The sequence below is a fragment of the Chiloscyllium punctatum genome, chromosome 19 (assembly GCF_047496795.1).
Source record: "Chiloscyllium punctatum isolate Juve2018m chromosome 19, sChiPun1.3, whole genome shotgun sequence".
Taxonomy (NCBI): domain Eukaryota; kingdom Metazoa; phylum Chordata; class Chondrichthyes; order Orectolobiformes; family Hemiscylliidae; genus Chiloscyllium; species Chiloscyllium punctatum.
In genome coordinates this window covers 91,967,728-91,992,790 of record NC_092757.1, presented here as the reverse complement: position 1 = coordinate 91,992,790, position 25,063 = coordinate 91,967,728, and the positions used below count along the sequence as shown (strand labels likewise).

The window sequence follows — 25,063 nt, the reverse complement described above, 5'->3', positions numbered from 1 at the left end:
CAGCAAGCAATGTAATGAAAACAGTGAAACATAGGAATCAAAACTGTACACAAAACTGCACACAATATACAGCATATGTCTCCCAAGCTGTGACAAATTAGGCTCTCAGGGACTGTGTTTCTAATTAATCTCAACTGCATTCAGAATCTTACAGGGCAGAATGAGGCCATTCAGCCCATCACACCCAAACTGGCTCTTTTGAAATAGCTATCTAATTAACCCGACACCTCTCCTGGGTCCACCCCCAGAGCCCTGCCAATGTTTTGGCTGGTCAAGTATTTATTCAATTCCCTTGAAAAAGATGAATCTGTTCCATTGCCCTTTCAGGTCACACATTCCAGATTACAGCATGTCACTATGGGGAAAGTATTCTCCTTTATGTCTCTGAAACTTCTGCCAGTTACTTTAAAGCTCTGGTCACCCACCCTCCTGTCAGTAAAAACATTTTCTTCTGACAAACTCTACTTACATACCTTCTAAAATTCAGCAGCTCTTCAGTTATATCCTAATGATTAGATATTTAATTTAATTACTTTATTTTGTTTAGTCTTTCTTAGAACAAATGGAAGACAAAAAACTTTATCATCACAGGATCATGTGTCATCCTTGCTTAGTGATTCACCCTCTCACCTCTGTGTTAGGAGGTTATAGGTTTGAGTCCTTGTCAGATTGTTGAGCACAAAATCCAGGTGACAGTCTCCATGCAGTACTGTTGGAGGTTCAGTACTGAGGGAATACAGCACCATTAGAGGGTCAGCAGAGGGAGTGCTGAACTGTCAGAGGGTCAGCGCTGAGTGGGTGCTGTACTACTGAAGAGCCAGCAAGGGAATTGCTGAATTATCAGTCCTGAGGGTACACTGCACTATATGGAGGGTATGGACAGAGGCAGCACTGCATTGTCCCAGTCAATACTGACAGAATACTTTATTGTCATAGGATCTGTTTTGAGGGAGTGCACTACTCAAGAAAAGTACATACTAAAAGTGTGCTTCATGTTGGAGGGTCTGTACTGAGGGAGCATCACACTGTTCTGACTTTAATATTACATTTTGGGGTTTGATTTAAGCAGTGAAGATTTCAAAATAATTTGTCCCTTTGTTCATTTTCTTTCCAGTTCCCACGCCTTATTGTATGCATGAGGCTGATGTCTAAGTTCTCCATGTCTTGGTATCCACAGTGCTTTATGACAGCAACTTGTCATTACAGCTTTGCCCTTCTCTCTTTGAGGGGAATATTTGTCCTCTAGAACCTTAATCACCACGGGCAGCACCAAAACAACATAACACTCAAAGGATTTGAAAAAAAGGAAGAAGTGGGAATAAAGAGACAGGGAAATAGCAGAAAAAAAAACAAGACCAAGTGAAACAGGAAAAACAAAAAGAGAAAATAAAGCAAATAAAAAAGAAAAATAGAGCAGAAAAGTGGAAGAGAATGAAAGACAGATCGAGCAATAAACAACCAGAGGAAAGGAAAACACACAGAAGGAGGAATAACAAGTAAAAATGGAGAGAGAGATGCCGAGTGAGGTAGAATAAGTCAGCAGGGAAAAAGAGGGGGAAAGGAAAGATATAGCAGAAAAAGAGGGAAAGGAATTACAAATGGGTGCACAAAGAGAAAGGGACAGAAAGGCAGTAGATGGGCAGAGAGGAAATAAAACATCAATCAGGAACTGAGCAAGAAATGGGGCACAAAAAATGAACAAACAGAAGAAAGTATCAGAGACAAGGCAGTAAAGAAACAAAGAGAGACAACCTGCAATGTCTGAGGTAACATATCAAGAAACTTTCATAAGTTTAAAAATGTGTTGCTGGAAAAGCGCAGCAGGTCAGGCAGCACCAAAGGAGAAGGAGAATCGACGTTTCGGGCATAAGCCCTTCTTCAGCTTATGCCCGAAACGTCGATTCTCCTTCTCCTTTGATGCTGCCTGACCTGCTGCACTTTTCCAGCAACACATTTTTAAGCTCTGATCCCCAGCATCTGCAGTCCTCACTTTCTCCGAGTAAACTTTCATAAGTGTATGTTTTATGGAAAATTTTCTGTTATGAATCCTGTCATGTTACAGCTGGTGAAAGTGTGTAATTACAGTGTGACGGTTTACATAAGCAGCAGCCATTATATATAAGGACATGAGAGTTCATTGCAAAACAGGGATCAATGTATGACTTAAAAGATGGACTAATTATTCATTTACTTAGCATGGTTCAACTACTTCCCATTCCCAAATACAGCTTCACCGAAATGGTACGATAGTAACATGCTTGTTTCTAGGTTGGTAATCCAATAGCCTGGACTAATGCCCTGGAAATACAAGTTCAAGTCCCACTAATGACAGTGGGAGAAATTTCATTTCTGTTTATAAATTCATCTGGAATCTAAAAACAGAACTCATCTGAGTAATGATCACCACAAAACTACTAGATTTTTGGGTTCACTGTTGTCTTTTAACTCAGCAAGTAGTTGACTCTCAACTGCTGTCTGAAGTACCCCAGCAAGCCGCTCGGTTGTACCAAACTGCTACACTTGCAGTGATTCAAGGAGGCAGCTCAAAACCACCTTCTCAAGGGCAGTGAAGGTGAGCAATAAATATTAGCCTTGGCAGCAACACCCACCACCCGTGAAGGAATTTAAAAAGTCCTGTCAACGAGACTCTAACCTGGAAGCAATACCCCTCCTTGAGCTCTAAGCAACACAGGAGACCCAGTCACCATACAAGGCTCAGGGATATTCATGAACAAACATTTCTCCATCTGACTGATGTGATGCAAAGAAGCAGGATTAGAAAGGGGGTTAAGGGAGTATAAGGAAAATAGGTAATGTAGCAGAGGTTAAGTGAGAGCAGGCTTCAAGAAGTGTTCTTACCTGCAATGACAGAGTCGAAGCCCAGTGCAAAGGCAGGTGCATCAGGAAACTGGAGAAAGCTGCTGACATTCGACAATGAATAAGTGATGCTGATGGGCATTCTCAGTAAAGGAAATTGCCTGATTAAACACAGAGTAAAACTGCAGTAAAGCTAGAGTCATAGGGAAGCATCATTCACAAAGCAATGATCAGCGACATCTATTCAACTGGGTCTGGGGGAATGGTTATCCAATATCCAGTCAGAAAAACAAAGGTATCGAGGAAGAAGGGCTACTGAATGGCCATGAGAGGATATTGACTTACTGTCAGTAGAGATAGTCAGTGCCATGGGATGTTGCACTGAGAGGAGTGACTGAGCTTCTTCAATTTGTGCACAGGATGTGAACATCACTGACTGGATGACTACTAATTGTCCATTAGAATAGGTGCAGGCTTCTGCATTGTGACAATTCTGTGATTATATTCCCAGCTGCCCTGGAGAAGGTGATGGTGAATTAACTTCTGAAATGCTGCAGCCCAAGGGATATTTAGAGATATCTACAATTCTGTAAAGGAGGGAGTTTCAGGACTTAGATCAACAACACTATAGGAATGGTGACATATTTCTGAGAAAGCTTAGTGTGGTTCTTGGAAGGAAACTTGTAAGTGGTGGGTTCCCATACTCCTGCTGCCCTATTCTTCTAAGTGGTATAGGTTGCAGCTTTGGAAGGTGCTGTCAGACTAGCCTAAGTCGGTTGCTGCAGTGTGTCTTGTAGATGGTACACACTGTGTCACAGTGCATTGATGAAGAAGAGTGAATGTTGGCTGTGATGGATGGAATACCAGTCAAGCTGATTTATCCTGGATGATGTCATCTTTCAGACTGTTGATAGAGCTGCACTTATCCAGATTAGTGTTCCATCACAGTTATGCAGCGTAGTTGGTGGACTAGTATTAGGCAGTCAGGAGGCTGGTTACCACAAACAGTTCTCAGCTCTTGTAGACACAGTATTTATATGGCTGGTCCAGTTCAACTTCTGGTCAGTGTTAATCCCCAAGAATGTGATAGTTTGGGATTCAGCTATAATAAGGCCAGTGAAACTTAAGGGGTGATAGTTTGATTTTCTCTTGCTGAAGATGATCATTGTGTGGCACAAATGTTATTTGCAACTTATCAGGCCAAATCTAGACTTGTCCAGGTCTTGCTACGTAAGGACATGATATGTCTCAGTATGAGATGTGCTGAATATTGTGCAACCTTCAGCTAACATGCCCACTTCTGACCTTATGGTGGTGGAAATGTCTTTGATGAATCAACTGAAGGTGTTGAGCCCTACAATACTACTCCAAGGAACCTGTGTCATTATGGCCTTTGGACTGAGAAGTTTGACCCCCAACAACTGCAACCATCTTACTTCGTGCTAGCTATGACTCCACTTGCAGAGAGTTTCCACTTAATTTTCATGGACTCCACTTCTGCTGGGATCCATATTTATTCACAAGTTGCCTTGATGCCAAGTGCACTCACCCTCATTTCCCATCTGGAGCTCCACTCTTCTGTGCATTTTTGGATAAAGCCTGTTATTGGCATTAAAAGCTGAGAGGAACTGGAACTGAACAGCTGTGAGCAGGTTATTGCAAATGCTTGCTAGCATTTTTGATGACACTTTCCACCACTGTGCTGATAAATGACAGTCAACTGATCAGACAGTAATTGGCCATAGGGTGGGATAAGGTCTGTATAGACCATACCTCAGCAATAGAACATAGAACATAGAAACGTACAGCACAGAACAGGCCCTTCGACCCCCGATGTTATGCTAAGGATTAATCCTAATGTAAAATAAAATAATCTAACCTACTCACCCCTCAACTCACGACTATCCATGTGCATGTCCAGCAGTCACTTAAATGCCCCAATGACTCTGCTTCCACCACCACAGCTGGCAACACATTCCATGCATTCACAACTCTCTGCGTAAAGAACCTACCTCTGATATCTCCTCTTTACCTTTCTCATAACAGCTTAAAATTATGACCCCTTGTACCAGTCAATCCTGCCCTGGGGAAAAGTCTCTAGCTATTGACTCCATCTATTCCTCTCATTACCTCGATCAGGTCTCATTCTCTCCAGAGAGAAAAGTCCGAGCTTATTCAACCTTTCTTCATAAGGCAAGCCCTCCAGTCCAGGCAGTATCCTGGTAAACCTTCTTTATACCCTCTCCAAAGCCTCTGTATCTTTCCTATAGTAGGGCGACCAGAACTGAACACAATATTCCAAGTGTGGTCTCACCAGGGACTTGTAGAGCCGCAGCAAAACCTCACGGCTCTTAAACTCAATCCCTCTATTGATGAAAGCCAAAACACCATACGCTTTCTTAACAACCCTATCCACTTGGGTGGCAACTTTGAGGGATCTATGTCCTTGGACACCCAGATCCCCCTGTTCCTCCACACTGCCAAGAATCCTGTTTTTAATCCTATATTCAGCATTCGAGTTCGACCTTCCAAAATGCATCACTTTGCATTTATCCAGGTTGAACTCCATCTGCCGTTTCTCAGCCCAGCTCTGCATTCTGTCTATGTCACGCTGCAGCCTGCAGTAGCCCTCGATACTATCAATGGGACCTTTAACCTGTGCGTCATCTGCAAATTTACTAACCCACCCCTCGACATCCTCATCCAAGTCATTTATAAAAACTACAAACAGCAGAGGCCCAAGAACATAGTCCCTGTGGGACACTACTCAACACTGACCTCCAGGCAGAGTACTTTCCATCTACAACCACACTCTGCCTTCTGTCAGCCAGCCAATTCTGGATCCAGATAGCCAAATCTCCCTGTATCCCATACTTCCTGACTTTATGAATGAGCCTACCATGGGGAACCTTATCAAATGTCTTGCTGAAGTCCATATACACCACATCCTCTGCTTGATCTTCATCGACCTGTCTTGTCACCTCAACAAGCTCAATAAGATTCATGAGGCATGACCTGCCCCTCACAAAACCTTGCTGACTGCCTTTAATCATACTATGCTTTTCCAAATAGTCATAAATCCTATCGCTCAGAATTCTTTCCAAAACCTTGTTGACCACAGATGTAAGACTGACTGGTCTGTTAATTGCCAGGGACTTCCCTATTACCCTTCTTGAAAGGAAGAACATTTGCCTCGTTCCAATTCTTTGGTACGACTCCCGTGGAAAGTGAGGAGGCAAAGACCTTCGCCAGTGGCTTTGCAACCTCCTTTCTTGCTTCCCAGAGCAATCTAGAATAAATCTGGTCTGGCCCTGGAGACTTATCAATCTTAATGTTTGCCAAAATTTCCAGCACATCAACTTCGTCAATCTTGATCTGTTCAAGCCTGTATTCCAGCTCCTCAAAGTTCTCATTTACAACAAGGATCCTTTCCTTAGTGAAAAATGAATCAAAAAACTCTCTTAGGGCTTCCCCTATCTGCTCAGACTCCACACACAAGTTCCCTATGCTATCTCTGATCGGCCCTACCTTCTCCATTCTCTTATTCCTCACGTATGAGTAAAATGTCTTTGGGTTCTCCATAATCCTTCTTACCAAGCCTTTTTCGTTCCCCTCCTGGCTCTCCTCAGTGCATTTCTGAGCTCCTTTCTAGCAAGCTTGTAATCCTTTAAAGCTGTTCTAGATCCTTGCTTCCTCCACCTTACATAAGCTGCCTTCTTCCTTTTGACGAGAAGTTCCTCTGTTCTCGTCATCCAAGTTTCCTTAATCTTACCCCTTCTTACCTGTCTCAGAGGAACAAATGTATGCATCACTCGCAAAAACCGCTCCTTAAACAGTTTCCAAATGTCTGCTGTGACCTTTCTGTGGAACAATTGCTCCCAGTCTGTATATTCCATCTCCTGTCTGATAGCGTCATAATTTCCTTTTCCCCAATTTAATATCTTCCCTTGGTAACGGCTTCTTTCCCTCTCTAAGGCTATGGTAAATGTGAGGCAGTTGTGGTCACTGTCACCAAAGTATTCTCCCACTGTGGGATCTGTCACCTGTCCTGGCTCATTGCCGAGCACCAATATTTCACATTGTTGAGTAAATGCCACTGTTACAGCTGTAGGCACACAGCAGCTTGGACAGGAGCAAAAATCTTCAGTATATCTGGAATGCTGTCAGTGCCTATAGCCTTTACAATATCCAGTGCCTTTGGCCATTTCTTGACCTCATGTGGAATGGACTGAGCTGGTTAAAAACTGGTATCTGTAAAGCTAGGGGGACTCCTGAGGAGACTAAGATAGATTTTTGCAATATTTGTTCATGTAATGTGGGCATCATTGGCTGAGCCAATATTTATTGCCCACACTTATTGCTCTTGAACTGAGTGACTTGTATGGGCTGTTTCAGAAGGCAGTTAAGAGTCAACTAGATTGCTGAGAGTCTGGAGTCATGTTTTGGCCAGACCAGGCAAGAACAACAAGTTTTCACCCTATAGGACAACGTTTTCAATAAATAGCATTATCCACTTTTCGTTGAAAATTGTTGCAAATGCTTCAATCATACCTTTGGCACTGAAGTACTGGGCTTGTCTAGCACTGAGCAAGGGATATTTGTGGTGCCATCTGCAAATGAATTGTTTAATAAGCAAGTCAGTTGGCCAAGTTGGCTGGATAATTAGTTTGTAATGTAGAGTGATGCCAACAGCATGAGGTTAATGCCTGCACTGGCTGAGGTCACCAGCAAGGTCCAATCTTCTTGACTGCACCAGTCATCTCACGCTGACAAGAGAACAGTCCTTTGGTCCTCTAGGACGATGGCGACTTTAACTTTTCGATGTTTAAATGTCTACCACCATTCATAACTGCACATGGTCAAACCGTAGAGCTTGGATCTATTCCATTGCTTGTGGAACTGCTTAGCTCCATCACTTGCTGTTTATGCTATTTCTTATGCAATAATCCTGTTGTGTAACTTCACCAGGTTGACACCTCATTTTCAGTTATACCTGGTGCTGCTCCTGGCATACCCTCCTGCACTCTCCAGTGAATGAGGGCTGATCCCCATCTTGATGGTAATAGTGGAGTAGGGAGTACACCAGGCCATGAGGTTACAGATCAGGTGAGGGGTGGGATGTGGGCAGAGGGGGCTGGGTGACTTTTAGGCGATAATCAGCAGGATGCTTCCTGGACAAAGTTGATCCGATGATGTGAAGACTTCAGAGTCCGGAGTCAAATGTTGATGACTCACAGTGCAACTCCCTCCCGACACGGTTTTATGGTCACCTATCAGATTGACTTTTAATTCCAGATTTTTAAATTGAATTCAGATTGCACCAACTGCCATTGTGAAATTCAAACCATGTCCCCATAGAATTAATCTGGGCCTTTGAACTACTTGTCCAGTAACAATAGCACTATGTCAGTGTCTCCCCCAATAGCTATGAAGGAGCTGGATTAACATCAGTGGAGGCACAGTCAGTAACAAAATCCATGGGGGAAAGGGAGGCGGACAGAATTCCTGAGTGATAGTGTTATTAAGGAGAAAAATTCAGAAGCATCTAGTGCGAGAGGTGGACACAAACCTTTTAGTTGTAAATTGAGCATCTGTAGATTTTTCTGACAGAGCCAACCAGTGCGAAAGCTCAGAATGTCGGTAGTGCAGGGTGCAGGTATGGATGGTGATGGAAGCAGAAATATCAATGCCTGTGATCTGAAAAACACAGGAAACAACTTCAGGTTTATGGCTCATTAAACAACTTACACCCACCTACTCAGTGAGTTGCTGAGATTTGAGAAGCACAGTCTGAAAGGGCATGGAAACAGATCCAACAGTAACTTAGAAAAGGGAACTGGCATCATACCAAATGAAACAAACACCACTGCTCACTAGGGAACAGAATTCCAAAGACTAACAACCCTCAGAGAAGACATGGATCTGCATATTTCCTTAAATGGCTCAGTGGCAAATTTGGTTTGATAGGGCCTCCTTCAAGAAAAGGGTGCTATATAAATGCAAGTTGTTGAAGCTGGTATCAATTTCAGGCAGAATCAGCACATGTTGAGAGTGGAAATGCAGGAGCCTGACATTTCTGCCCGTGGCGCGAGGCTGCCCGATGTCACCATCGAAATCCCACTCACCTGCAAGGAGCTGCTGAGCTGACTCAGGCTTAGTATCCGCTGGCGACTCTGGGACAACAGGAGTCCATCTAAGGGGACAGGAAGAGAGAGAGAGAGAGAGAGAGAGAGAGCAAGTCAATAAATAGCTGACAATGTGCCAAAAAAGGTCTGCTCTTTTAAATCAGAGGTTCTCCATTTTTATTAGATCATTTCCAAACAGGTTAGTAAGCACCGACTCCACCCCATCTGTGAGCAACCATTAGGAAGGCTAATGACATGTTCATCTTTATGGCAAGATGATTCAAGAATCTGAAATTTGCAACAGGAGTAGGGAAGCCTTGCTTCAATTATATCAGAGACTGGAGTATTGTGTACAGTTTTGTTTTTTTCAAATCTCGAGAAATTTATATTATTGTCACTTAAGACTGCAATGAAGGGCCATCAGACATGTTCTCCAGTTGGACAGACTGTCCTTTGATAAGACATTGGGCAGACAGGGCCTGTACTCATTAGAATGAGAGGTGATCCCATTGAGACCTACAAAACATCTAAAGGAATACTCAGGGTACATGCTGGTAAGATGTTGTCTGGTTGGGAATGCAGACCCACGGGGCAAAATCTAAAAATAAGGGGGATGCAAATTTTAGTGTAGAGATGAAGAGAAATATTTTTACTCAGAGGGTGGTGAATCTTTGGAGATCTCTATCCCAGAGGATTGTGGAAACTCCATCTTTGAGTATACTGAAGGTGGAGTTTGATAGGCAAAAGTGAGGACTGCAGATGCTGGAAACCAGAGTTTAGATCAGAGTGGTGCTGGAAAAGCACAGCAGGTCAGGCAGCATCCGAGGAGCAGGGAAATCGAAGTTTCGGGCAAAAGCCCTTCATCAGGAATAGAGGCAGGAAGCCTCCAGGGTGGAGAGATAAATGGGGGAGGTGGGGCTGGGGAGAAGGTAGCATAGAGTACAATAAGTGAATGGGGGTGGGGATGGAGGAGGTAGGTCTGAGGGGAGGGTGGAGCAGATGGCCTGTCCTACCTGCCAATCTTCCTTCCCACCTATCTGCTCCACACACCACCCCCCCCCCCCCAACCTATCACCTCCATCCCCACCCCCATTCACCTATTGTACTCTTTGCTACCTTCTCCCCAGCCCCAACGCCTCTCTCCTATTTATCTCTCAACACTGGAGGCTTCCTGCCTCTCTTCCTGATGAAGGGCTTTTGCCTGAAATGTTGATTTTCCTGCTCCTCGGATGCTGCCTGACCTGGAGTTTGATAGATGTCCAGTTATCAGTGGTGTAAAAGGTTATGGGGGATAGTATAGGTAAAAAGGGTTGAAGTGTCCAATCAGTCATGATCTGTATTAATTGGGACAGCAAGCTCAACAGGCTGAATGGCCTACTCCTGTTCCAAATTAAATTTGACATTAAATTTATAATATTCTATAATACCCATCATAAGCTGGTGCTGATGAGAAGAAAGTTTCAATATTTTAAGAACAAATGTCAACATATTCCCAAACAATTTCCTGGAGTCACTCACATTTTTATGCCCTGATTTCATATGACCTCAGGGTAAGAATTGTGAGGGGGGGGGGGGGGAAGATAACGAGGGTCATTGAGCATGGTTGGAATGTGAGGAGTTGGAGCAGGGATACTTGATGCAAAGTCAGGGCTTCACCAATTAAACACAAGCAACTTCCTATACACAGGTTTATTTCGCAGCTGGAACTGGAAGGGACTCTTGTGACATAGTGTTAGTATTCCTACCTCTGGTGCAGAAGGCCCGTGTCCAAGTCCCACCTGCCCCAGAGGTGTTGTAACATCTCTGAACTGGTTGATTAAAAATATCTGCAGCATCAATTGAAGCCTGAGACAGTAACCGTTAGGCCACACACACCAACAAAATAACCCACAATCATTTAAAGGGACCTCACAACTGTTAGCTTTCCATTTTAAATCCCTCCCTGAACATCTCACCAAGTGGAGGTTTCGCCCCACGGCATGGGAGGCTCCAAAACAGGTGTTTATTTGCAGATGTCAATAAGTCAAGTACATATTCCCCCTCCCCTCTCGCTGAGACAACCAATATACTGAGCACTGTATGCCAACTCCCACCAGGGCTACCTCTCATTCACCTCCATTGGGATTAGGTCACTTGGGACAAAACATCTCTCTGATGAGTACTGTACCAGGCATGCCAATTGGTGCCGTGTAATCTGACAAAAGACAGCTTCTCTGGTGGTCCTCAACTTCTAATCTTTTCATAAATGTTAAGTAAATCACATTGCCTTTGGTGAGGCAGTGAAACAATAACAAAATTCAAACGGTCAATAGAAACTTGGAGAACTACAATAGAAACTTAACAAAATTAAACTGAACTGTCATCTCCAGAGGTCACCCCCACCTTCTAGGCTTAGCTGGATTCTTATGGGTGGCAGGATGAGATGTGGCATTATCCGATAAAAGTCTTCAGGCTCATAGTGAAAATGAAACATCTTCAAGTTCCAATGCAGGTGCCTGGAAAAAAAAAACAAGATAGCAGCAAATTAGATCCCGCAGCATTAAGAAGGGTGAACACACAGCCAACAAATATGGCAGAGACAAGGAGTTCCCCTAGACTCTGGGATTATCCATGACAATAATAACAAGTGTGAGCTCACATCAGCTGTGCCTCTGTGGCAAGCATTGTCCCCTCTGAAACTATAGTTTCAAGACCCCACTCTACTGACAGAAGGATTTAATCTCAGATAATATTTCTAATGCAGTACCTAAGGAAGTGCTGCATGATTGAAGGTGCATCTTTCAAATGACATAGTTATACAGCACAGAAACAGACCCTTCGGTCCATCTTGTCCATGCCAACCAGGTTTTCCAAATGTTAAACCAAGACATCAAATGCCCCACGAGGGGGTGTAAATTATCTCATGACAGCACTGGAAAAAGATAGGGAAATCTCCCTGGTGTCCTGGTCAATATTTATCCCTGAATCAACATCCAAATGATCTAAAAATGTTCACATCATTGTTTGTGCGCTCTTGGTATGTACAATTTGGCTGCTACGTTTCTTGCATTATAAAAGTGACTACACTGTGAATCAGCAGTGAAATGCTTTGTGATGTCCCAATATTGTGAAAGACCCTATGGAATAACAAGATCTTTCCATTCTTCTACCCTGATCAGTAAGTGTCTGTACCTTTGTTGACTATTCAAAGACAGCGTGATGCTCGAGTCCTCCATGTCCAGGGATATGTCTTGTGGTAAGTAGTCCATGAATGTGGGTCTCGCAGTTTTGACACCAGTTGTTTCACCATCATCTGTTACAGTCGTTGATAGAGGGACAAGAGGTGGATGGAATTAGGTTCTTCATGAATATGTCACAGTGCATTTCAATGTAAACTTCAAAGAAAAAGTTAGGCAGAATCCTAATACTGGATCATTCACATGCAAATCTCTTACTCATTTTACACAATATTGTTCAGACAACGATTACAAGGGTCATTTGGCCCCTTGAGTCTGCTGTGGTGTTCAGTAAAATAGCTCAACTCCACTTTCTTCATAACCCTTGATTAACTTGTAGATCATAAATTTATCTAACTTGGCCTTGAATTATATTCTATTAGTCTTCAATGCTGTCTGGGGAAGAAAATTCCACAAACTAATTAGCCTCTACGAATTAAAACTCTTCTTCATCTCTGCTGTAAATGGTGGTCCTTTGTCTTGAACTCGCTCCCCTCATTCCTGGCTCTATCTACAGTCACAGAGTATTACAGCACAGAAAGAGGTCCTTCAGCCACTGTTCTCTCCACCTGACCAGGGTGAATATATTGTCCTGTAGTCCAAGGCTTTCCTCCTCATTATTTACCACACCACTAATTACTGAGTCATCTGTAAACTTACTGACCAAACTTCGCACATTCATCTCCAGATCACAAATGTACACAACAAACAGCCAGGGACCCAGGACTGAACCCTGCAATGTGCCACTGGGTACATTTCCAGTCACAAAACAACCTTCAACCAGTTCCCTCTACCTTCTGCTATTAAGTCGATTTTGGTTCCAATTTGCCAAATTACCCTGGGTCCCATAAGCTCTTAGCTTCTTGACCAGTCTCTGACCCGACACCTTGATAAAAATCTTACTTAAATCCATATAGACTATACCCACTACATATACTTATTCAAAAAAATTAATCAAGTTTTTAGACATAATTTCCTCCATCAAAAATATGCTGATTCGCCTTGATTAATCCTTGTCTTGACAAATGAAAACTAATTCTGTCCCTCCGAATGGTTTCCAAAGTTTCCCAACCCCTGATGTTAGACTCACTGGCCTCTTGCTTTCTGGTTTCTCCTGAATGCACTTCTTGAATATTGGTACCCCATTAGCTGTCTTCCAATCTTTTGGCTCCTCTCTTATGGAAAAAGAGGATTATTATAAAATCCCTACAGCGTGGAAACAGGCTCTTCAGCCCAACAAGTCCACACCGAGCCTCCAAAAAGTAACCCATCCAGACCCATTCCCCTATCATATATTTAGCCCTGAATAATGCACCTAACCTACACATTCTTGAACACTATGGGCAATTTTTTAGCATGGCCAATTCACCTGACCTGTACATCCTTGGATGTGAGAATTAATGACAGAGTCCCTGCAATCTTGCCTCTTACAGCATCCCAGGATACATCTCACCTGATCCTGCGGATTTATGCAATTTTAAGCCCACGTTAACTTCCAGTACCCTCTCTGTGTAAATTTGTTCAACAGTTGCCAATCCTGATTTCTGTACCTGCATGGTCTTTCTCAACAGTGAAGACAGATACCAAATACTCATTTGAAACCACACCCATTCATCTGATTATCTCCACATTCAGATTGCCACTTTGGTTCCTAATGGGCCCTATTTATCCCTCTGGTTGTCTTCAATCCTCAACATACTTTTAAAAATGCAACTGGATTTTCCTCCATTTTACCCGCCAGTGTTTTCTCATGTCCCCTTTTCACTCTCTCAATTTCATTTTCAAGTAACCCACTGCATCTTCTAAACTCCTCTCGGGCTTATGTTGCCTTTTGTCCTCAGGATATGCCATAGGCTTTCCTTTTATCTTTATCTGACCTTGTACATTCTTTCACATCCAATGTTCCCTGGACTTGCTGGAGTCCTTTTTATGTTCGTCTTGCACTCTGGACAATCAAGTAAATCCATTTTTGTATCTGCTCCACTGCCTTTATTCCTTTGTTATTAATGGATACCTGCTCTGTGCGCTGCATCCATATAAGGACCAACTTGAGTTCTTAATAAGTTTATCAGCACTTCTCTGCCTACGGATTCTATTCCTCTCAGAATGAATCCCAGTGCTTTGTTGCGGTTTTTAAATCTTAGTCTTCATGCCATCACTACTTTTAATGATTTATGCATCTTGATCATCATTGCTTCTGTCTCAATCACTATGTTGAGGAGTAAATTCCTCAGCCTCAAGACCTTGTGCGTGAAGATGCCAAACGGAGCTCCTTCCAGGCAGTTAAAGCTCTGTGACTTTTATATTTATCTGATCCTTTGTTCCAAATCACTTCTCGTTTTATCTTGAAATCCATAGTCGGTCGAATCTCAGATGGTGATGAAACAGACTACAGAGAGCAGGTGAAAGACCTGGAAAAATGGTGTACTGAGAACAACCTAGCTCTCAATGCCAGCAAAACCAAGGAACTCAGTATTGACTTTCGGCAGGATGTTACTCATGCCCCCTACACATTAACAGCACAGAGGGGGAATGAGTGGACAGTGTCAAGCTCCTGGAGTGGTCATCCACAACAATCTTTCTTGGACTCTTCATGTGGACGCACTGGTTACAAAGGCCCAACAATGTCCCTTCTTCCTCAGGCAGCTGAGGGAATTTGGCACGACAGCGAATACCCTTGACAACTTTTATAGGTGCACCATTGAGAGCATTCTGTCTGGATGTATCACTGCCTGGTATGGCTATTGTACCATTCAAGATCGGAGATAGTTACAGAGTGTGGTGAACTCAGCTCGGACAATCACAAAGGCCAACTTCCCATCCATAGAATCCATCTACCAGGCCCCGCTGTCAAGGAAAGGCTGCCAGCGTTCTCAAAGATCCATCCCACCCTGGGAATGCTTTTCCACAACCTCTGCCATCGGGGAGAAGGTACAGAAACCTGAACACAAGCACCAACTGGTTTCGCAACAGTTTCTACCCGACTGTTATTAGAATACTGAATGGACTCACAAACTCTTAACATTCACCTGTGCCTGTGATTTTGTTTTTGTCCCTATTTACCTATTACTTACTTATCTATGTTATTTAACTATGTGATCTGCCTGTGTTGCTTGCAAGACAAAGCTTTTCACTGTGCCTCGGTACACATGACAATAAGGTCAATTTAATTCAATTCAAATCGTGGCTCCTCTATTCAGTTTCATATTATCCATGCTCTGACAGAATGTTACAACACAGAGAGGCTCATTCAGCCTATCATGCCTGTGACCGCTCTTTAACAGAAGCATCCAACTGTCCCCTCAGTCCTCCTAATGTTTTTCTCTTAAGAAGATGTCGTGTATTCCCAAACAGTTTAATGAGGCAGTCATGTTGACATTTCAGCTTAATAAGACATCCTAACTACTGATTCCACTCACAGAATCACAGACTGGTTCAGCAGATTAATAGGCTGTTCTGTCCACAGAGACTGTTAGCTCTTTTCAAGAACAATCCATTTCATCTCATTCCTGGCTCTTTCTGAGTTTCCCTGTCATCTCCTTTTCCTCTTTCAAGTAATTATGCAGTTTGCTTTTGTAGGCCATTCCCAATCTGGTTCTACTTTTCTGTCGGGCAGTCCATTCCAATCCCTCACCACTTGTTGTGTTAAAAAGAGTGATCCTCATTTCATCTCTGGATCTTCTGTCAATCACCCTCAAACTCTCATTACCAACTCCACTGCTACATAGTTTATCCTTATCTCCTCCACTTAAACCTTCATTGGTTTCACTGAACCGCTGAAATACTAAGTCATATAGTCAGAGGGTTGTAGAACATGCTCACCAGATATCCTAAGTTAATCTAATCCCATTTGCCAGCACGTGGCCTATATCCCTCTAAACCCTTCCTATTCATATACCCATTCAGATGCCTTTTAAATGTTGTAATTGTACCAGCCTCCACCACTTCCTCTGGCAGCTCATTTCACCCTCTGCGTGAAAACGTTGCCCCTCAGGTCCCTTTTAAATCTTTCCCCTCTCACCCTAAACCTATGCCCGCGAGTTTTGGACTCCCCTATGCTGGGAAAAGACCTTGGCTATTCACCCCATCCATGCCCCTCATGATTTTACAAACCTCTATAAAGCCATCTCTCAGCCTCTGACAGTCCAGGGAAAACAGCCCCAGTCTATTCAGCCTTTCCCTGTAGCTCAAACCCTCCAAATCCAGCAATATCCTTTTAAATCTTTTCTGAATCTTTTTAAGTTTCTCAATATCTTTTCTACAGCAGGGAGACCAAAATTGAACACATTACTCCAAAAGTGGCCTAACCAATGTCTTATACAGCCCCAACACGACCTGCCAATTCATATACTCAATGCACTGACCAATAAAGGCAAACATACCAAACGCCTTAACTCTCCAGGATTCTACCATTAAGTGTCTAAGTCCTGCCCTAATTTGCCTTACCAAAATGTAACACCTCATATTTATCTAAATAAAACTGCATCTGCCTCTCCTCAGCTTATTGGTCCGTCTGATCGAAGTCCTGCTGTACTTTAAGATAATCTTTTTCTGTCCACTGCACCACCAATTTTGGAATCATCTGCAAACTTATTAACCATTCATCATATACGTAAATCCAAATCATTTACATAAATGACAAAAAGTAGTGGATCCTTGTGGCACATTGTGAGTCACAGGCCTCCAGTCTTAAAAAAAAAAACTCTCCACCCTCTATCTTCTACCTTCAATCCAATTTTGTATCCAAATGGCTAGCTCCTCCTGTATTCCACATGATCTTACCTTACTAACCAATCTACCGTGCGGAACCTTATCCAACAGCACACTGAACTCCATACAGACAATGTCCATTGCTCTGCCTTCAACAATCTTCTTTGTCACTTCTTCATAAAACTCAAGTTAGTGGGACACAATTTCCCACGCACAAAGCCATGGTGAGGATCCTTAATCAGTCCTTGTCTTTGCAAATACATGTAAACCCTGTCCCTCAGAATCCCCTCCAACAACTCACCAACCACTGATGTCAGGCTCACTGATCCATAGTTCCCTGGCTTTTCCTTACCACCTTTCTTAAATAATGGCATATTAGCCACCCTCCAATCTTCTGGCACCATTCCCGTGGCTATCGATGATACAAATATCTCAGCAAGGGGCCCAGCAATCACGTCCCTAGTTTCCCACAAAGTTCTGGGATACACCTGATCATTCCCAGTGATTTATTCACCTTTATGCATTTTAAGATGTCCAGCACCACTTCCTTTGTAATAGACACTTTTCAAGATATCAGTATTTCTCCAAGTTCTCTAGCTTTCAGATCCTTCTCCACAGTAAATACTGATGCATAATACCCATTTTATTAGATTAGATTCCCCATAGTGTGGAAACAGGCCCTTCAGCCCAACTAGTCCATACCGACCCTCCAAAAGGTAACCCATCCAGAACCATTCTTCTCCAACTAATGCACCTAACACTATGGGCAATTTACCATGGCCAATTCACCTAACCTGCACATCTTTGTGACTGTGGGAGGAAACCAGAGCACCAGGGGGAAACCCACACAGACACGGGGAGAATGTGCAAACTCCACACAGTCAGTCACCTGAGGCTGGAATCGAACCAGGGACCCTGGAGCTGTGAGGCAACAGTGCTAACCATTAAGCCACCATGCTGCCCATTTCATGTAATTCCACACACAAAAGGCCTTGTTGACCTTTAAGGGGCCCTATTCTCTCCCGGGTTACTCCTTTTCCCTTATGTACTTGTAGAATCTCTTTGGATTCTCCTTAACCCCATTTGCTAAAACCGTCTCGTGTCCCCTTTTTGCCCTCCTGATTTCCCTCAACTTTATTCCTAATGCCCCATACCCCTCAAGGGATTTACTAGATCCCAACTGTCCACACCTGCCAGATGCTTCCTCCTTTTTCTTGACCAGAGCCTCAATTTCTCTAGTCATCCAGCATTCCCTACACCTACCAGCCTGGACCTTCACCCTAACAGGAGCATAATCTCTCTGAAGTCTTGTTATCTTATTTTTGAAGGGTGCCCACTTTCCAACCATTCCTTTGCCTGCAAATAACCTTTCCCAATCAACTCTTGAAAGTTCTTGCCTAATACTGTCAAAATTGACCTTATTCCATTTTAGAACTTTAACTTTTAGACCTGACCTATCCTTTTGCATAACTATTTTAAAACTAACAGAACTATGGCCGGTGGTCCCAAAGTGCTCCCCCACTGACACCTCAGTCACAAGCCCTGCCTTATTTTCCAAGTGAAGCTCAGGTTTTGCTCCTTCTCTAGTAGGTACATCCACATACTAAATCAGAACATTTTCTTGTACATGCTTAACAAATCCAAGCCTTTAACACTGACAGTCCCAGTCTACATTTGGAAAGTTAAAATCCCCTACCATTACAACCCTGTAATTCTTATAGATAACTGAGATCTCCTTACATATCTGCTTCTCAATTTCCTGCTGACTATTGAGGGGGCTTACAGTACAATCCCAATAGGATGATCATCCATTTTATATTTCTCAGTTCTACCCAAATAACTTCACTGGATGTTCTCCCAGGATTATCCTCCCTAAGTACAGCCATGATGTTATCTCTAACCAAAAGCATCACTCCCCTTGCGCTCTTGTCCTCCCTTTCTACCTTTCCCATAACACATATACCATGGAACATTAGATGCTAATTCTGCTCTTCCCTGAGCCATGTTTCTATAATAGCTATGATATCCCAATCCCATTCCCAACCACACACTGAGTTCATCTGCCTTATATGTCAGGCCTCCTGCATTGAAATAAATGAAGTTGAATATATCAGTTTTACCTTGTTCACTGCTTTGCTCCTGCCTGCCTCTTCTCACCTGCACCAGTTTCAGACCTATCTCTTTTCTCACTATCTCTGTATTCTGCTCTGCCATGCACCCCTCTCCCTCTTACTAGATTAAAGCCTCCTCCGCAGCTCTAGCAAATCTCCCTGCCAAGATATTAGGCCCCTTCTAATTCAAGTACAACCATTTTATGCATGTCTCTTCTATCCCAGAAGAGATTCCAATGATCCAAAAATATGAATCCCTGCCCCCTGCACCAGCTCTTCAGCCACGCATTCACCTGCTCTATCCTCCTATTTCTACTCTCACTAGTTGCATTGGGATAATCCAGATACTACCAACCTAGGGGACCTACTCTTCTACCTCCTGCCTCATTTCCAATATTCTCGGTTCAGAAGCTCGTCCTTTCTCTGCATATGTTGTTGGTACCAATGTGTACATCAACTCCCTGCCGGCCATGCTCCCCTTTGAGAATATTCTGTACCCTCTCCAAAGCATCCTTGACCCTGGCACCAGGGAGACAACACACCATTCTGATGTCTCACTGTCAGCCGGAGAAACACCTGTGCCCCTGGCTAGACAGTCCTATATCACAATCGATTGGTTGAACCTGACATATTCTTTGTTACATTAGAGCCAGTCTTGGTACTAGAAACCTGGCTGTCAGTGCTACATTTCCCTGAGAGTCCATCACCCCTTACCGTACTGAGGGAGTGCTGCAATGTTGAAAGTGTCATCTTTGAGAGGAGATGGTCTCAGAGCAATGTAAAAATCCCATGGCACTATTACAATAACATAAAGAATCACATTGGTGCGATGAGATTAATTGTACCGGGAACTGAGATGGTTTCACGGGGGTATCACTGATCACCAATATCAATCAGTATTCAAGCTGTATGCAGATTGAGGCCAGTACTTCGGGGCGGCACGGTGGCGCAGTGGTTAGCACTGCTGCCTCACAGCGCCAGAGACCTGGGTTCAATTCCCACCTCAGGCGACTGACTTTGTGGAGTTTGCACGTTCTCCCCGTGTCTGCATGGGTTTCCTCCGGGTGCTCCGGTTTCCTCCCACAGTCCAAAGATGTGCAGGGCAGGTGAATTGGCCATGCTAAATTGTCCGTAGTGTTAGGTAAGGGGCAGATGTAGGGGTATGGGTGGGTTGCGCTTCGGCGGGGCAGTGTGGACTTATTGGGCCGAAGGGCCTGTTTCCACACTGTAAGTAATCTAATCTAATCTAATCTAATCTACTTTACAGGAGATGTAACAGGGTGGGGAAAGTGATGGTCTCTTACCTGCCTTGGTTGTTTCAGGGTTTTCCTGGTTCTGTTCAGTGCTGCTTTGCACTGGAGTGGGCTGTGACAGTGCTAGCTGCAGTGTGTTTGATGTAAAGATGCCCTCGTGCAGCTCGCTCTGCAGACTATGTACTCGCAGCTCCGTGCTGAGGGCCTTCTGGTCTGGCAAGCTGATGTCCAAGGTGGCAGCGAGACTCAGGGATAAGTTGACCAGACAGAAATCCCCCTGCTAGGCACAATCATAGGATTAAAATCAATGGGAAACGCAGCATGGAGCGCAGGGCCTCTCTCGTTTCTCAAAGCTGCTCAGCAGCAGCCATCACCACAGATCGGTGGGCACCTAACTGGGATATTCGGTTCAGTCCTGATTATCACACTTTAGGAAAGGTATCACGGTTTTGATGCAGAGGAGGTTTTTTTTCAACAACTGTCTCAGGATGAGAAGCTTCAGTAAATGTGTAGAAACCAGATCTGCTTACCTTGGAGGAGAGGCACACTAATTGTCTAGTCACTCAGTAACTGAAACTTACTGCAACTGAACTATCTGCTGTCTTGTTCACAAACTCTGTTCACCTGCCCAGGAGCCAATCAGAGAGCTGTCAGACTGATGACTCCTGACCTCCACAGTCTATCTCTGGATGAAGTTTGCTCTGCATACACCCACTGCGCTATCGTATCTTCGACATCTTCCCTCACTGCTTGAATAAAGCAGCAGTGTAAACACAGCTCACATTGAGTTCCAGTAAGCTGGTTTAAAAAGTGCAACAATTCCTCCCACAGTCCTTGGTTTCAAACAGTATCCCCTTCCCATTGTGGTCCATAATCCAAAGTAAAGAGAAATAAAAGATGTGATCCTTGCACTCACCATCCCGTTTCTCTTCATGAGCTTGCTGTCCAGCTTGCTCACATTGCCCTTGCACTCGATGCTGGAAAACATACAGCCCTTTGTTAGATTCCTGTTCCATTCATAGTTTTTTTTCTTTTACTAACAAACAATTCCAATTTGACCTTCCCTGATGGCCCTCTTTGTTCCCAGATACAGTACAGGCAATCACAGAGATCAGGGAAATTCCCAGCAATGAAACACACATACACACACACACACAGTCTATCATTGTCAGATAAGTAACAAAGAGATTGAGCAGGAATGCTTGATTTAATATCCATTGCAGGAACTCAGAGGCTGCTTGTAAAATTCTGTTTCATGTTTGGTAACACTGCACAGCTAAGAGACCAATGCTGTGTGATAAACCCTACTGTGTATGCGCTGGCAAGCTTGTTGCTGTAACCCCCCCCCCCATGTAGAAACTGTTCCACACCATAACCCCCTCCTGCATCTGAAGGACTCACTTGTTTCCATTGTAGCTGAACAGCAACATGCAGTTTGTTAGAGACATGTGCCAGAGGGACTCTGCGATCCAGGCATTTAACACCATCACATTCACTGAATGGACGTGGACCGAGAGCAGCTGTGAAGGCAGAAAGAGATAAGGGGCTCAGGTTTACATAGGTTCACACACAAATCCCTCGCCCTAGTAGGTATTGCAAATTGCCTATTTACCCCCTCACCAGTATACTAACACAGGAGGGTGTGGGTGTTTAAGTTTAATCAGTTATCATTTCTGGGATTGTTCAGTTGCCTCCAAACTTCAGGCAGAAAACCAAACCCAGCAACAAATCCAAATCTCTCAGTGGAGAGCTCACCTGTGACAACATGCGCAGCACTGAGGGCTGGATGCTCAGTCTCCTTTTCATCGCCTTTTCACCGGGATTGGCCCATTCCTGGGAGGCTGCTTTCAAATCGGCTCGAAATCGGACCTCTCCAAAACACAGAGCAAAGTAGTGACTGGAATGGAGAGATCACGGTTGGACTGTAACCACAGGCCATCGAAACCAGACCACACCCCTCACCTTTGTCCCACTTGTTTGGTTTCCACATTGCACCCTGCCCACATGCCCCCATCTCCCCTGTTTAAACTGGTACCTCCCACTTCACTTCACTCACGACCATAACAACATTCAAGGCTATGGCCCTAACATGGGGAAGTGGGAGGAGTGGAGGTATCAGTATAACTTGGCCCATCAAGTCTGTCCTGCCAAAGGGCTTTTCTGTACTGTATAATTCTGATTCCGTAACCCTGACAAAGAGGAGGGGGTGGTTGTAGAGACAGCTTGGGGACATAGGAAGGGACTGAGGGGAGCAGTTACAATGATTGAGAGGGGCATTAGCGAAATTACAGAGCTCCTTTGAAATAATTATTTAGCTGCAGCATTCTCCTTTTTCCTCCGATTTCTTGATTTCTCTTGGAATTTTCCAAACATTCTCCTCCTCTGTTTGCTTCTCTTCCAAACATCTTCTGCAAATTCATTTAACCTTTAAAATTTCACTTGATACTGACTTCACTGGAGCTCGACTGCTCTATTTTTAGTAGTAAACACATGGGCAGGTGTGTACCAGAGAGTTTAACCCGGTAAATAATTGAATAAGAGTGGATTAAACAACTCGGTGAACAAACACAGGGCTGTGTGTTTGTATAATGTTAAAGATAACAGAAAGAGTCAGTCAGACAGTTTCATGAACCTGTAAGAGAGCATGGAACAAAAAGATGTGCAGCTGCATGTGCATGCTGCAGGGGAATTGGCTGCAGGAGGGTCAGTGCATAAGTGTATTTGAGTGGGAGACAGCGTGCATACAACACTTACGGTAACTCATTGTTCAGCAGCTTACAGGACAGCCAGACTCTGTCTACCTCCTGAAATAGAATTGCAGCTGGTCACTCGACAATAATCCATCAACTGTTTAAAACAACAATTTGCATTTACATAGCAGCTCCTGAAAGGCAATCTACAAGAGGCTTATCAAATAGATTTAAACACGTTATGTGATATTAGAAGAGGTGCTGAGAGAGTGAGTGAGTGAGAGAGAGAGAGAAAGAGAGAGAGAGAGAGAGGTTTAGGGAAGGAATACTAGATTTAGTGCCTGTTGAGCCAAAGGTGGACTCTCCGCATTGCAGTGATGAAATCACAGATGTGACAGAGGTCAGAGTTTAGAAGATCTCCACATCCCACATCCACCATACAAACACTGCAAAAAAACGGTCCAAACACTCACCACCGTCTTCTGTGAAGAGATCTTGATACTGACATTGTAAATTGTGAGAAACCCAATGGAGCCGATTCTTAAATCCACGTTTAGCTGATTGTGGATGAAATAGGTGACAATCTGAGACAGAAACCAGCTGAACAAGAGAAAGGAACGAAAGGTTAGAACATCAAATGCCAACAATATCAACTGATGTGCAACTCAGGAACAAGTGGAATACTCAGCCTGTGTGTGTGGGAACTGTGACAGATCAGGCATCAAAAACAGTTTGCAGCAAAACAACAGGAGATTGTAAAATACAATACTACAGTATTTCCTTCCCCACCCCTTTCCGCCTTCCGCAAAGACCATTCCCTCCATGACTACCTGGTCAGGTCCACGCACCCCCCACAACCCACCCTCCCATTCTGGCACTTTCCCCTGCCAACGCCGGAACTGTAAAACCCAGCTCCCACTCCTCCTCCCTCACTTCTATCCAAGGCCCTAAAGGTACCTTCCACATCCATCAAAGTTTTACCTGCACATCCACCAATATCATTTATTGTATCCGTTGCTCCCGATGCAGTCTCCTCTACATTGGGGCGACTGGGCGCCTCCTAGCAGAGTGCTTTAGGGAACATCTCCGGGACACCCGCACCAATCAACCACACCGCCCCGTGGCCCAACATTTCAACTCCCCCTCCCACTCTGTCGAGGACATGGAGGTCCTGGGCCTCCTTCACCGCCGCTCCCTCACCGCCAGACGCCTGGAGGAAGAACGCCTCATCTTCCGCCTCGGAACACTTCAACCCCAGGGCATCAATGTGGACTTCAACAGTTTCCTCATTTCCCCTTCCCCCACCTCACCCTAGTTCTAAACTTCCAGCTCAGTAACTGTCCCCATGACTTGTCCGGACTTGTCCTACCAGCCTATCTCCTTTCCACCTATCCATTCCACCCTCTCCTCCCTTACCTATCACCTTCATCCCCTCCCCCACTCACCCATTGTACTGTATGCTACTTTCTCCCCACCCTCACCCTCCTCTAGCTTATCTCTCCATGCTTCAGGCTCACTGCCTTTATTCCTGATGAAGGGCTTTTGCCTGAAATGTCGATTTCGAAGCTCCTTGGATGCTGCCTGAACTGCTGTGTTCTTCCAGCACCACTAATCCAGAAACTGGTGGGGACAGGTCTGTCACTATATAACACTGGGGACAGTACTGGTGGGGACAGGTTTGTATAACATTGGGGGATAGTACTGGGAGGGACAGGTCTGTCACTGTATAACACTGGGGGACAGTACTGGTGGGGACAGGTCTGTTACTGTATAACACTGGGGGACAGGTCTGTCACTGTTTAACACTTGGGTACAGCTTTAGCGTGGATGGATCTATCAGTTGCGGTGAATTTATCAAGGGGAAAGATCAATTGTACCAAAGTGGAATACCCAATGCAGTAATCGTTACCACATAATCCAGAGTGTTTCTGAGCTGGATGCCTGCAGTTCAGTTTAGAACGCTGTCACTTACCTCAGATTACAGAGTGATGAGGTTTCGTCCTCATCCAGAGAGCCGAACAGCACCATCGAAGCTAAGACAAGGGAATGTCAACAGAGTGCTGCCATTTCAGACTAACTATCATTATGGTGACGTTAAGTGGAGGCTCTATTTGAGCTATCAGATGGATATTAAGGATTTTA

General features: G+C 44.1%; 1 protein-coding gene across 2 annotated transcripts in view; it reads right to left on the bottom strand.

Moving 5' to 3' along the window:
- Positions 1-25,063, bottom strand: part of LOC140491612 (bridge-like lipid transfer protein family member 2) — a 70,073-nt gene that overhangs the window by 41,318 nt on the left and 3,692 nt on the right. The window contains exons 2-12 of one of the 2 annotated variants that reach the window (XM_072590050.1): positions 23,395-23,521; positions 22,986-23,035; positions 21,987-22,128; positions 21,633-21,751; positions 21,148-21,208; positions 20,283-20,511; positions 12,114-12,234; positions 11,325-11,437; positions 8,943-9,010; positions 8,387-8,514; positions 2,860-2,978 (exon numbers count right to left, since the gene is read on the bottom strand). In XM_072590050.1, coding sequence (XP_072446151.1) covers positions 2,860-2,978; positions 8,387-8,514; positions 8,943-9,010; positions 11,325-11,437; positions 12,114-12,234; positions 20,283-20,511; positions 21,148-21,208; positions 21,633-21,751; positions 21,987-22,128; positions 22,986-23,035; positions 23,395-23,521 — 1,277 coding nt within the window. The remainder of the gene's footprint in view (positions 1-2,859; positions 2,979-8,386; positions 8,515-8,942; positions 9,011-11,324; positions 11,438-12,113; positions 12,235-20,282; positions 20,512-21,147; positions 21,209-21,632; positions 21,752-21,986; positions 22,129-22,985; positions 23,036-23,394; positions 23,522-25,063) is intronic. The other variant, XM_072590051.1, reaches the window with a different exon arrangement.